The sequence below is a fragment of the Phyllobates terribilis genome, unplaced genomic scaffold (genome assembly GCF_046119375.1).
Source record: "Phyllobates terribilis strain yellow unplaced genomic scaffold, ASM4611937v1 Scaffold_4__5_contigs__length_816908805, whole genome shotgun sequence".
NCBI classification, from domain to species: Eukaryota; Metazoa; Chordata; class Amphibia; order Anura; family Dendrobatidae; genus Phyllobates; species Phyllobates terribilis.
Genome location: NW_027362764.1, coordinates 619,335,409 through 619,348,737, shown reverse-complemented (window position 1 = coordinate 619,348,737; position 13,329 = coordinate 619,335,409). Strand labels below are relative to the sequence as shown.

Genomic DNA, 13,329 nt, shown 5'->3' with positions numbered 1-13,329 from the left:
CTCCTGAAACCAAAGGTGCAGTACCTGGGACACGTGGTGAGCGCTGACGGAGTGGCTCCCGACCCCGATAAGATCACCGCAATTAAGGGATGGCCAAGCCCCTCCAGCGTAAAAGAAGTGCGGCAGTTCCTCGGGTTGGTAGGCTACTACCGAAGGTTTATTCCCGGTTTCACCAAAAAGGCAGCGCCTATGCAGGACCTCCTGATAGGCCAGTCCCGGAAGGCCAAGAACCAGAAGCCGCCCTTCAAATGGGAAGAGCTAGAAGAAGAGTCCTTCCGCCAGCTGAAGATGGCCCTCACGGGGGATGAAATCTTGGCGTACCCGGATTATAGCCAACCCTTCATCCTCTACACCGACGCCAGTAACATCGGGCTAGGAGCCGTACTGTCCCAGATCCAGCAGGGGAAAGAACGAGTAATCGCCTACGCCAGCCGAAAACTGCGACCCACCGAAAGGAACCCCGAGAATTATAGCTCATTTAAGCTAGAGTTCCTGGCCGTGGTATGGGCAGTCACTGAGCGCTTTAAGCATTACCTTGCTTCTTCCCGGTTCACCGTGTACACGGATAACAACCCGTTGACACACCTGGACACGGCAAGACTCGGTGCCCTGGAGCAGAGGTGGATGGCCCGTCTGTCCAACTACGAGTTCATAATCAAATACCGGGCAGGGCGCTCCAATACTAACGCGGACGCCCTGTCCAGGATGCCCAACCTGCCGGACGAAGGAGAAGATCCGGAGGGACTGGAAGAAATTGAACTCCCTGCGTTCCACCGTCATGGGACTATCCAGTATTCCCACCGGGTAAGGAGTAAGCAGGCTACTACGTTGAACCCCTTACCTCACTACAACTGGGCGGAAACGCAAGACAGCGACCCTGCCGTCCGACTGGTGAAGGAGATGCTGACTCGGCCGGAGGCTCGCCTTGAACCAGACGCTCCGGAGGAAGCCAAACAACTATGGGCAGAGAAGAGTCGACTGTTCCTTTACAAAGGGAAGTTGTGCCGCAGAATGGTTAACTCCCGGACGCATGAATTACTCTGGCAAGTAGTGGTGCCACGAAGAGACGCAGCCATGGTGATGGAGGCATACCACGACGGAGCTGGACACTTCGGGTGGAAGAAGCTGGAGTTCCTGCTGCGCGAGCGATTCCACTGGGTAGGCATGAGGGGAACCATTGAGAAGTGGTGCAGAGACTGTGGCCCGTGCAACCTGAGAAGGAAGGACCGCGCCAGCCAGAAGACCCCCCTGCAGTCCATCGTCACCCGGCAACCGTTGGAACTGGTAGCCTTGGATCATGTAAAACTGACCCCAAGCAGAAGTGGCTACGTCTACGCGTTAACCATCGTGGATCATTACTCCCGGTTTCTGGTTGTCGTCCCCGTCAAGGACTTAACGGCTCAAACAGCAGCTAGAGCCTTCCAGCAGCACTTTTGCCGTCCACACGGGTACCCGCACCAAGTGCTGACGGACCAGGGACCTGCCTTTGAAGCGGAGGTCTTCCAGGAATTCTGCAATCTGTATGGCTGCCGGAAGATAAGGACGACACCCTACCATCCGCAGACTAATGGACTTTGTGAAAAAATGAACCAGGTGGTAATGGATCTTCTAAAAACATTGCCCCTGGAAGAACGCAGTCTGTGGCCTGAAAAGTTGCCCGATCTGGTGGACCTATACAACCACATCCCGGTAGGTTCCACCAACTGTACCCCGGCTTACCTAATGAGGGCAAGACCTGGTAAGTTACCTGTTGACCTGGAAATGGGAGTCCTGACACCCGAGGACACTTCACCAGAAACAGACTGGGACACAGAGAGGCAGCAGCAGTACCGGAGAGTACAGGAGAGCATGGAGCGAAGTCTCTGTCAGGCTAGGGAAAGACAAGAGAAAACTTACAACCAGTATGCTCCCGCTGTTCCCCTGGTACCCGGAGAGCAGGTCTTGAAGAGGAAGAGACGGCTCCACAAGTTGGACGACCAGTGGGAGAAGGACCCGTACACCGTACTGCCCTCCAGCCACGAAAACCCGAAGGTCTGTACCATCAGTAAAGACGGAGGGGAAACCACAGCCATTGTATCCCGGGACCACCTGAAGAAGTGTCCCGAACAACTGAGGAACCCTGAAGAGGAACAAGAAGACCATCGACCCGTAGAGGAAAGGGAAGATATGGTTAGTACCGTGCTCGGGGACTTCCCTCGGTCTTGGACTCAAGTCAATGGTGCAGTTGTGGTACCCGTACTCACCTTCCTCCAACCATCATCCCAAGAACCTACGGAGCAACCGGTAGAGCTGGAAGAACAGCCGGTCCAGGAGGCAGAAGACTCTACACAAGCAGACCCGGAAAATCAACCCTCTGCTTATAGTGAGCCTGCCATACCCCTAGTGAGCCAGAGGGCCCATAGACAGCTGCCCAGTTTACCCTTGACAGCTCCTACACCCTGTAGTTCAGGGCCAGACAGTCAGCTCCGTAGGTCCACTAGGGCCACTAGAGGCCAGCTACCCGCACGTTGGAGGATCTAAATGTTTAAGCTATCTTATAATGTTTACTTGTTTATAGTTGCTTGTGTATAATTTTGTGTTTCTAGTTCTTTTTAGGAGTCCTTGGTGGATTTACCGGGAATCCTTGTACATAGTTGGAGCGTAACCCAGGATGGACTAAAGACTGTTAAGGACTCGGGGCAGGACAGGCCCCTACCTGGTTACGTCTCCCTGTTTTGGTGAAATGGACACCTTGCTTTTCAAAACTGCACCCGGTTGCGGACACGCCGTAACCATCTTATGTGTTTTTCTTATTGTATTGTTATTGTTATACCTTGTTATGTTTCTCTAAAAAAAAAAAAATATAAATATGTTTAGTCCCGGAGTACTAAATTTCACTAGGGGGGAATGTGACACCCCAGGGGTCTGGTTGCCACAGTGATAGAGATATTACGTCTGAGAGCAGGTGGGAGGTCCTTTGGTCAGGGATCCTGTGCATGCCACACCTCCTGCCCAGTCTTGGGAGGGGAAGGACTTCCCCTATATAAACCCGGGGCTGAGGCAGGGTTAGTGAGAAAGAAGACAGAACAAGAGTAGAGAAGAGAAGCAGCATAGCAAGAAACATCAGGAGCTCTGTGGGGAGCAGTGTTACAAGGAGTCAGGGGCTGGCAGCTGCAGAGCTCGCCCTGACTGAGAAGCTTTCTTACCGGACCCGGAGTCCGAGGCTGTGGGGACTAACTCCTACCCAGCAGCAGAAACCGTCCGGCAGAGGATTTCAGGTCCTCTGGCCCAGAAGCCCGAAGGCACGGTCACACGCGTGGGACCAGCACCGCCATCGTGGAGCGGAAGCCATTAGAAGGCCCCGAGTCACCGGCCATACGGGTGAGCACCACACGGTACACTCAGGGACGTGGGCTACTTATTCCCGCCTCTAGCAAGGTAGCCAGAAGAGTACAGTTAGTTGGGAAGGCCTACAACTCCGCCTGGCCAGGGGAGATCCCATCTGCTCAAGGACTGACCAGGCCCCTATCACTAGCAAGTACTCCGGGAGGGTCTATCTTTGTCACCAGTAAAGACCCTGAACTACACCGCACCGTCTCTGAGTGGTTCCTGCTACCCCCATCATCCACGTCGGCTGCCCTGAGGCCATACCCCTCCCGTTGGGGGTTATACCATCCACGCTGCACCATCCTTCCACCGGCCTCAGCGGTCTGCCCTGCAGCGGCAGCTCCATAGCTGCATTCAACGGGTGGCGTAGTCACCAACCATCTACTGCTAGTACATCGCCGCTCAGTTTGACTCCCTGGGCACGGACCGGGTCGCCGCCACGAGACTACAACCCTCAAGAGATCCGGCTCCGGGTAAGCTCCCGCGTGCGCAACGCAGCGCGACACAGGCCCAGGGGCGCGTCAGGAGCACTACCCGGGACCCAAACACTCACATCCAACACTACACCACTCCTAAGGGAAGGTCCAGATAGCTTCAAAGAGAGAGCACAGGCCTGGTCCCTGTTAGGAGGGTGGAACTAAGTAGAGGAGGTGGGTGGAGGAAGTAGCTTAGGGGAGCACTGAAAGAGGAGTATAAAAGCAAAGGTAGAAACATCTAGAAGGAGTTCTGTGGAGAGTTCTGGCTGTGGGCCAGTCTCCTGTTCCAGTGCTTGGAGCAGGAGTTCAGTTCTTCTGAGGAGTGAGTTCAGTGAGTGAGGACCGTGTGGCGTATGGTCCTGACGGCGAAGGGGCCCAGTCAGAGGGCCCCAGCAGGAGGAGAGTGAGGAGAAAACACAGGAGCAGTGGGAAAGGCTCCAGAGACAGAAAGGATCCTAGGGGCACGGCGAGTGCGGGATGCAACCCATGCGCCCAAATTCACGCTGACCGTGGAGGGATCAAGGCTGCAGGAGGGGACCGGCCCCAGACTAGTGGAGTACTTTAAGGCTCAGCTAGCAAACCGGAGGTTGCGGTATCTTCATGTGCCGTAGCCAAAATCCACACATAATCGCTGAAAAGGTGGCCATATAGGACCAAGGGGACAGACCGCACGTCGCCCGACAAGCCCCGCGGCCACTGGCTCGGGACACTGTGTGTGAGGCGCAGGGCAGGAGGGCGAGAGCCAGTGCAGAGAGAGAGATGACCTGGAGAGGTACACAGAAAGGGGTCCCATGCAAGTGCTTCTAAGTTATCTGAGAGTTGGCTGGATCACTTCCCCGGAGGACACAGGACGACGTGGGCGATTATAATCTGGTCATTGTAACCTGGAGCAGCTTGACAACTGTGAGTAAATACTTGAAGACTGCACCCCACTGTGTCCTTGCCTGATTGGTGAAATAGATGTTGCTGGTGTGGTGCAAGGCAGGTGACGCACCAATCACCATATACTGCCCTGGAGCTTAGCTCTGCCCATGGAGAGCTGCACTATCTCTGCTGTGTCACCATCAGCCCCAGTGGATCTGCACCGCAGCGGCGGCCCCCCTTTAGCCGCATACCACGGGTGGCGTCACGAACATTATCCCCAAAACTTTATTTCCCCAATTGACTTTTCTTTATTGACCGTCCTGGGCCATGGCCCGGGTCACTGCCACCATGACTACCCCAATAGAAAGGACCGGCCCGGTTACCAAGTACCCCACGGCCCCAGGGGCCGTGTCAGAAACGTGAAGAGACTTGACAGATTGGAACCCAGGCCAGAGAGTCCACATAAACGGTATGGAGCTTAATCCAGTGGTAGTAGAAGGCCAATTTAAAGGGGATAGAACGGGAAGGGATTGTATTAGTAGGACTTTAGCAAACAGTTGTCTACAGTGAAAGGATGCTCAATTGTGTGGATTGAAAGGGATCAATTTTTAACTTCTCAGAGAATTTATAAATACATTTTACATGCTGAAAAACCTCCTTAAGCAGGGCCATAATGATCGCAGGGGCATAATGATCGCAGTCGCAGAGTGTGTGACCGCAAACTGGCTCATGCTGGAGGGAGGCTCGCCGACAACAGCGCCTACATCAGGTGGGTGTGTGTCCTTGGACTCTCCGGCTCCCTGCACACCACTGACCAATCAGAGGCCTACAGTGTATATCGGTGTGCCAGGAATTGGAGTCACATAGCAGTGATGTTTTTTTGTAATGCAAAGACAGAACAGGGAACATATATACCAGGAAGAGGCCCAGCATTGGGAACATATATACCAGGATAGGAAACATATATACGAGGAATGGGGACATATACAGTACAGACCAAAAGTTTGGACACACATTCTCATTTAAAGATTTTTCTGTATTTTCATGACTTTGAAAATTGTACATTCACACTGAAGGCATCAAAACTATGAATTAACACATGTGGAATTATATACTTAACAAAAAAGTGTGAAACAACTGAAAATATGTCTTATATTCTAGGTTCTTCAAAGTAGCCACCTTTTGCTTTGATGACTGCTTTACACACTCTTGGCATTCTCTTCATGAGCTTCAAGAGGTAGTCACCGGAAATGGTTTTCACTTCACAGGTGTGCCCTGTCAGGTTTAATAAGTGGGATTTCTTGCCTTATAAATGGAATTTGGACCATCAGTTATGTTGTGCAGAAGTCAGGTGGATGCACAGCTGATAGTCCTACTGAATAGACTGTTAGAATTTGTATTATGGCAAGAAAAAAGCAGCTAAGTAAAGAAAAACGAGTGGCCATCATTACTTTAAGAAATGAAGGTCAGTCAGTCCGAAAAATTGGGAAAACTTTGAAAGTATCACCAAGTGCAGTTGCAAAAACCATCAAGCGCTACAAAGAAACTGGCTCACATGAGGACCGCCCCTGGAAAGGAAGACCAAGAGTCACCTCTGCTTCTGAGGATAAGTTTATCCGAGTCATCAGCCTCAGAAATCGCAGGTTAACAGCAGCTCAGATTAGAGACCAGGTCAATGCCACACAGAGTTCTAGCAGCAGACACATCTCTACAACAACTGTTAAGAGGAGACTTTGTGCAGCAGGCCTTCATGGTAAAATAGCTGCTAGGAAACCACTGCTAAGGACAGGCAACAAGCAGAAGAGACTTGTTTGGGCTAAAGAACACAAGGAATGGACATTAGACCAAAGGAAATCTGTGCTTTGGTCTGATGAGTCCAAATTTGAGATCTTTGGTTCCACCCACCGTGTCTTTGTGCGACGCAGACAAGGTGAACGGATGGACTATACATGCCTCGTTCCCACCGTGAAGCATGCAGGAGGAGGTGTGATGGTGTGGGGGTGCTTTGCTGGTGACACTGTTGGGGATTTATTCAAAATTGAAGGCATACTGAACCAGCATGGCTACCACAGCATCTTGCAGCGGCATGCTATTCCGTCCGGTTTGCGTTTAGTTGGACCATCATTTATTTTTCAACAGGACAATGACCCCAAACACACCTCCAGGCTGTGTAAGGGCTATTTGACAAAGAGGGAGAGTGATGGGGTGCTACGCCAGATGACCTGGCCTCCACAGTCACCAGACCTGAACCCAATCGAGATGGTTTGGGGTGAGCTGGACCGAAGAGTGAAGGCAAAAGGGCCAACAAGTGCTACGCATCTCTGGGAACTCCTTCAAGATTGTTGGAAGACCATTTCCGGTGACTACCTCTTGAAGCTCATCAAGAGAATGCCAAGAGTGTGCAAAGCAGTCATCAAAGCAAAAAGGTGGCTACTTTGAAGAACCTAGAATATAAGACATATTTTCAGTTGTTTCACACTTTTTTGTTAAGTATATAATTCCACATGTGTTAATTCATAGTTTTGATGCCTTCAGTGTGAATGTACAATTTTCAAAGTCATGAAAATACAGAAAAATCTTTAAATGAGAAGGTGTGTCCAAACTTTTGGTCTGTACTGTATACCAGAAAGGGGCCCCGGATGGGGGACATATATATCAGGAAGAGTACCAGGATGGGGGACATGTATACCTTAAAGGGGCAAAGGTTCGACTAACATTAGTACAGGATGAAGGGCATTACTACATAATGAAGAGGTGGGGGGGCGAACACATATATCTTTATAGGATTTAGAATGCTATAAGGGCCCATACATCTGACCAACATGCCGGGGAGCCCAGGTCCAAATTTTGCACCAGGGCCTATCAGACTCTAGTTACACCACTGTCCTTAAGCCTATGGCATGCTGTCTACAGTGGATACAATTTCTTGCGATCTTTGGGCTAAAAACTGAAGTGACACATTGTTTGGATTTCTGGAGTTGTTTGTAAGGACTGTATGTTGTAATATCCTATTAATACAGTAATGAAGTCACTCACTACTTTGGCGCACAGCATATATAAAGGAAATAACACCGTTGAGTATTAAAACCCAAGTTTACCTTGTTTCGTGTAAATTTGTCTCCAGGGACGGATGATTTCTGCAGTTTTCTTGCACCCGAGTCTCCTCGCTCTCCGTAGAGAGTTATATAGACATTAGCCAATGTCTCGGCTCCCCAATGATCACCAGTGTGCACAGACACTATATACTGATTAACTGAAAGGAAATGATTCAGAAAGTCACTAGACAAGTAAACAACATATGTAATTCTTGGGAGTTAATATAACTCTTATTGTAGTAAGGATAAAGTCTGCAATTCTTCCTCAACAACAGATGCTTTTGTCAGAACATGATCTCATCCAAATTCATTTACAAAAAGAAAAGAAATTACAAAATTGGAAATTCACATTCTTGAAAGTTTAGTATATCTGGGAGTGAATTCAGAGTAAAACTATTCATAAATTTTCCAAATTTTTACAGCGTCTGGCTGTCATATACTCATTTTCCCAGTGGACAGCTTTCTGTTGTGTGGAGTACACTTAGACGTGAACCTTATTTTTTAAGTGTGCAAACAATTACACCATGCAGCTCATTTCTATCTTAGCCATACAAAAAAGTGTTTTATTAGAATTCATTCTTTTTTACTGATAGGGTTTGTTGAGGTTAAATATACGAAACTCAACTATATTTACTTACAGGTGCATCTCACTAAATTAGAATATCATCAAAAAGTTAATTTATTTCAGTTCTTCAATACAAAAAGTGAAACTCATTTATTATATAGAGTCATTACAAACAGAGTGATCTATTTCAAGTGTTTATTCCTGTTAATGTTTATGATTATGGCTTACAGCCAATGAAAACACAAAACTCATTATCTCAGTAAATTAGAATACTTTATAACAGCTTGAAAAATGTTTTTAAAATCTGAAATTTTGGCCTACTGAAATGTATGTTCAGTAAATGTACTCAATACTTGGTCGGGGCTCCTTTTGCATCAATTAGTGCATCAATGCGGCGTGGCATGGAGGCGATCAGCCTGTGGCACTGCTGAGGTGTTATGGAAGCCCAGGTTGCTTTGATATCAGCCTTCAGCTCCTCTACATTGTTGGGTCTGGTGTCTCCATCTTCCTCTTGACAATATCCCATAGATTCTCTATGGGGTTAAGGTCAGGCGAGTTTGCTGGCCAATCAAGCACAGTGATACTGTTGTTTTTAAACCAGGTATTGGTACTTTTGGCAGTGTGGACAGGTGCCAAGTCCTGCTGGAGAATGAAATGTCCATCTCCAAAAGCTTGTCGGCAGAGGGAAGCATGAAGTGCTCTAAAATTTCCTGGTAGACGGCTGCGCTGACTTTGGTCTTGATAAAACATAGTGGACCTACACCAGCAGATGACATGGCTCCCAAACCATCACTGATTGTGGAAACTTCACACTAGACCTCAAGCAGCTTGGATTGTGCCTCTCCCCTCTTCCTCCAGACTCTGGGAACTTGATTTCCAAATGAAAATTGGAACTCTGGGACCTTGTGGAGTTTGTCAGTGACTGCCTTCTGGACATCTGTCAAGTTAGTAGTCTTCCCCATGATTGTGGAGCCTACTGAAACAGACTAAGGACCTTTTTAAATGCTTAGGAAATTTTTGCAGGTGGTTTTTGTTAATTATTTTAATTTACTGAGGTAATGGCTTTTTTGTTTTCATTGGCTGTAAGCCATAATCATCAACATTAACAGAAATAAACACTTGAAAGAGATCACTCTGTTTGTAATGACTCTATATAATATAGGAGTTTCACTTTTTGCATTGAAGAGCTGAAATAAATTAACTTTTTGATAATATTCTAATTTAGCGAGATGCACCTGTACCTTTGCTCTAGTGTTGTCTCTCCACGGCTGCTCCGGTTCTTTGTAGTCAGACTGAACGGTGATGTCTTGATTATAGAGCACATGACCACTGCAGCCAATTACTGCGTTTAATGATATGTACTCATTACCTTGGCATCACCCATGAGCCATGAGTTTGGCTATACTGATCATGTGTAGTAGTCATGACACCTAGCAACTAAATCACAGACAGCAGACAAGAAACAGTGCTGAGTTTGTTATTTTTAATTTTTGGAGTCCTTATCCATTAACATATTAAAGAAGCACTCCTCCCATCAAAATATTTTCTTTATATACTGCAATCATGATATTATAAAGCACTGTGTACTAACAATTGCTCATTTTGCCTTTCTATCCAGTTAATTTTCCTTTTCCACTAGATCTGACATATGGTTAAAAACTGACTGGCTGAATCCTTCTAAGCTCTATGTAAAAACAGGAGGTCAATTTTTCCTGCATGACTCCTGAATCACTGCAAAGGTCCCTAGCAGGGGGGAAGGAGCAGCTAGATCAGGTGTTGAAGAGGGGGATGATAAATGCAGGGACAAGAGACTTCCTGTTTCTTCATAGAGCAGAGAAAAGAGAAAAATTAGCTGGGTAGAAAGGTAAAATGAGCAATTGCAAGTACACAGTGCTGTATAATATAATCACTGCAACATATTAAGAGGATAAAAAAATTGATGGGAGTGCTTCTTTAGAAATCCCTTTTCATAATCTAACAACAAAAATAGTGCAAATAGCGCTGAAGTCCTTTTAAAACGGTTTACACTTTTTTTTACACTTATACATATTGATTAACAGCAACTCATGGCTGGAGCACATGTATTTTGTGCAAACTAGGCACCTAAAATACACAGAAAAGCAACAAAAATCTTATAAATTAGACATCTAAGTGACTAACATATTGCTCTATTTTTCCCCCAAATTTTTTCATGTAAATAGGTGCTGGAATAAAGGCTGATAACGACAAAGTAAAAATGCCATTTCTTTACAAAAGCAAATGCTGTTATTAAAAACATCTTTGAGTTTGCCTCTTTTGGGGCAGATTTTCCATGAGGATTTGCATGCAGAAAATCTGCAGCGCAATAAGGTACAGGCTAAATAGCAGCAGATTCAGCAAATGCCATCTATACGGTGCAGATTTCCTCACTTGTCGTGAAAAGGGTGAAATCTGCAGCAAATCCACAGAAAAACTGACATGCAACATGTCTTTATTTTGCTGTCTGTCTGTCTACTTCTATGTAACTAATTATCTGTGACATATACTGGACAGATGAGCAGTCTGATCAATTTATGCCAGTTCTTGGATATATTTGCAAACATATTAAAATTATTTGCATGCTCAGACTATTAGATTAAATTGAGATGTCCATCTTTCATGGTCTGTATATGGACTGCAATAGTCTGTATACGGACTGCAATGCCTGGACCAACCGCAGGTCACCTGAATTCAGACTTAGGCCATGTGCCCACGTAGCGTTTTTGTAGCGTTTTTGCAGCTGCGAAAACACAGCGAAAACGCTGGTAAAACCGTCTGCCATGCAAAGCAATGTGAATTCAGATGTGCTGTGCACATGATGCGCTAATTTGCGCGCCGAATTCGCATTGCATTGCAAAATGCAGCATGACCATTTCTACCGCGATTACGCTGCAAATTCGCGGCCATTGAGGAACATTGAAACGCAGCAAACCCGCAGGTATATGTGGATTTGCTGCGTTTCAATTAAATTCAATGGCCGCGAATTTGCAGCGTAATCGCGGTGCGTGTGGTACCCGGGATGAAGAGGAGACTACAACTCCTCTTCATCCCGGCTACCACGCGATGAACAAAAGAAATAAAAAAGTTAAAAATAAACAAAACCTGTATAGTCACCTCTCCGGCGGCCCCCGATCTGCTCTCCGGTCTTCTCCAGTCTGCTCCCGGCCACGTCCTCTTTCCTTGGCGTCCCGTGGTGTACTGTCAGGACCTGCGGTGACGTCATTTAGTCAACTGATGGTCACGCGACCGCTGACGTCGGTGGTCAGGTGATGGTCGCGTCACCATCAGCTGACTAAATGACGTCACCGCAGGTCCTGACAGTACACTGCGGGACGCCGAAGAGAGAGGATGCGGCCGGGAGCAGACTGGAGGAGACCGGAGAGGTGAATATACAGGTTATTTTTTTGTTTTTAACGCTTTAATTCTGCTTTTTTTTACTATAGATGCTGCATTTAAAGCATCAATTGTTCACACATTATAAATCCATGCGGGTTGCATGGATTTATATTGTGTGACCAACTTGTCAAGCACTTTTCCAAGTGATGCTCAAAATCGCTTGGAAAACTGCTTGAAAAAACGCATACGAAAACGCATGTAAAAACGCTGAAAAAACACTTCTCTCTGGCAGAAAAAAGGCATGTAAATCTGCGTGCATTTTTTTCTGCCAGAGAGAGGCAAAAACGCTCTGCATCAAATCTGCTACATGGGCACATAGCCTTAACCATTTAAAGTCCAAGAGATTTTTCTGTTTCTGTGCTTCCGTTATTTCCGCCTCTTTTTAACTTTTTTTTATTTTTCCATTGAAATAGCCAAATGAGGGCTTATTTTTGATGGACATATTTAAATTTGGAAATACATTTTACAATACAATGTACTGAAAACAAAATGGAAAAAAAATCCATTTTGGGTGAATTGGTCAAAAAATGCAATTCTGTAACTGGTTTTTGGATTTTCTTTTTTTGGCATACTTTTTATATTTTGATTTTAGATTAGGCTTTAACAGATGCTGGGGTACCAGATATGTTTATTCTTTTATTTCTTTATTTTAAAATAAGATAAAGGGAAGTGATTCAAATTTTCATTTTGTTTAAATGTATATTTTTTTAGATTTTTTTTATTTTTTACATTATTTTTCTTATATATACAGCAATGCACAGTATTGTAGTATATAGTGTAAATGGCCTCTTATGAAGCCCAGTGTACAGAAGTCTTTAGCTGACCTCAAGCTGCCATGGTAACCCATCAGTATCCCATGATCACTGCGTGGGCAAACAACAGGAAAATAGCATTAGTATACAATGGTAATATCCTGTTCAGGGTGCTAAGTTCATAGACTTTGCTTTTCTGAACAGTATTAATGAGAAACTTGATTACAGAATTTCTGACAAGCAAGTAAAGTATGAGCCTATATAATGAACACCTTTCTGTTAAAAGGGTGGTTCCAAACTAAAGTTAAATATAATCCTAATTATCTATTTAGCGCAATAATCTAATTGCTGTTCTAATATGGTATTTTACACTGTCTTGCTGGTTCATTACTTATCATTAGAGCCAGCGAGGGAGCGCACTGTCACTGTGCATTCAAAAGAATTATAGCACTGTTAGCATGTAGCTCATACTGAGCATGTGATGGAATTGACAACCGACACATGCTCAGTAGAGCAAGCACTAGTTCGGCCCATGAAACGGACATCACTGATGACACTTCGCTTCAGGGAGGGGACAGGGACCGGAGCAGTGACCGCTGGAGTATCCCAGCATGCACTGAGAATTCGCAAACAAAACGTCATGAAACGGAAATAAAAAAAAAGCCAGGAAGATAGAGTAAAGAGGGAGAGAGGGAACAATAGGGAATTTTTAATTAAATCATATTAGAAAAGTGATTTGTTTTAATCGGGTACAACAGGCGGCATTACTACTTGAACCATACAAAGAAAAGAATAGC

At 45.9% G+C, this 13,329-nt stretch overlaps 1 protein-coding gene across 2 annotated transcripts in view; it reads right to left on the bottom strand.

Moving 5' to 3' along the window:
* RP1 (RP1 axonemal microtubule associated) overlaps positions 1–13,329 on the bottom strand; it is a 1,013,486-nt gene that overhangs the window by 367,728 nt on the left and 632,429 nt on the right. For both annotated transcript variants that reach the window (XM_073679301.1, XM_073679302.1), the window contains exon 34: positions 7,805–7,959. In XM_073679301.1, the coding sequence (XP_073535402.1) occupies positions 7,805–7,959 (155 nt within the window). The remainder of the gene's footprint in view (positions 1–7,804; positions 7,960–13,329) is intronic.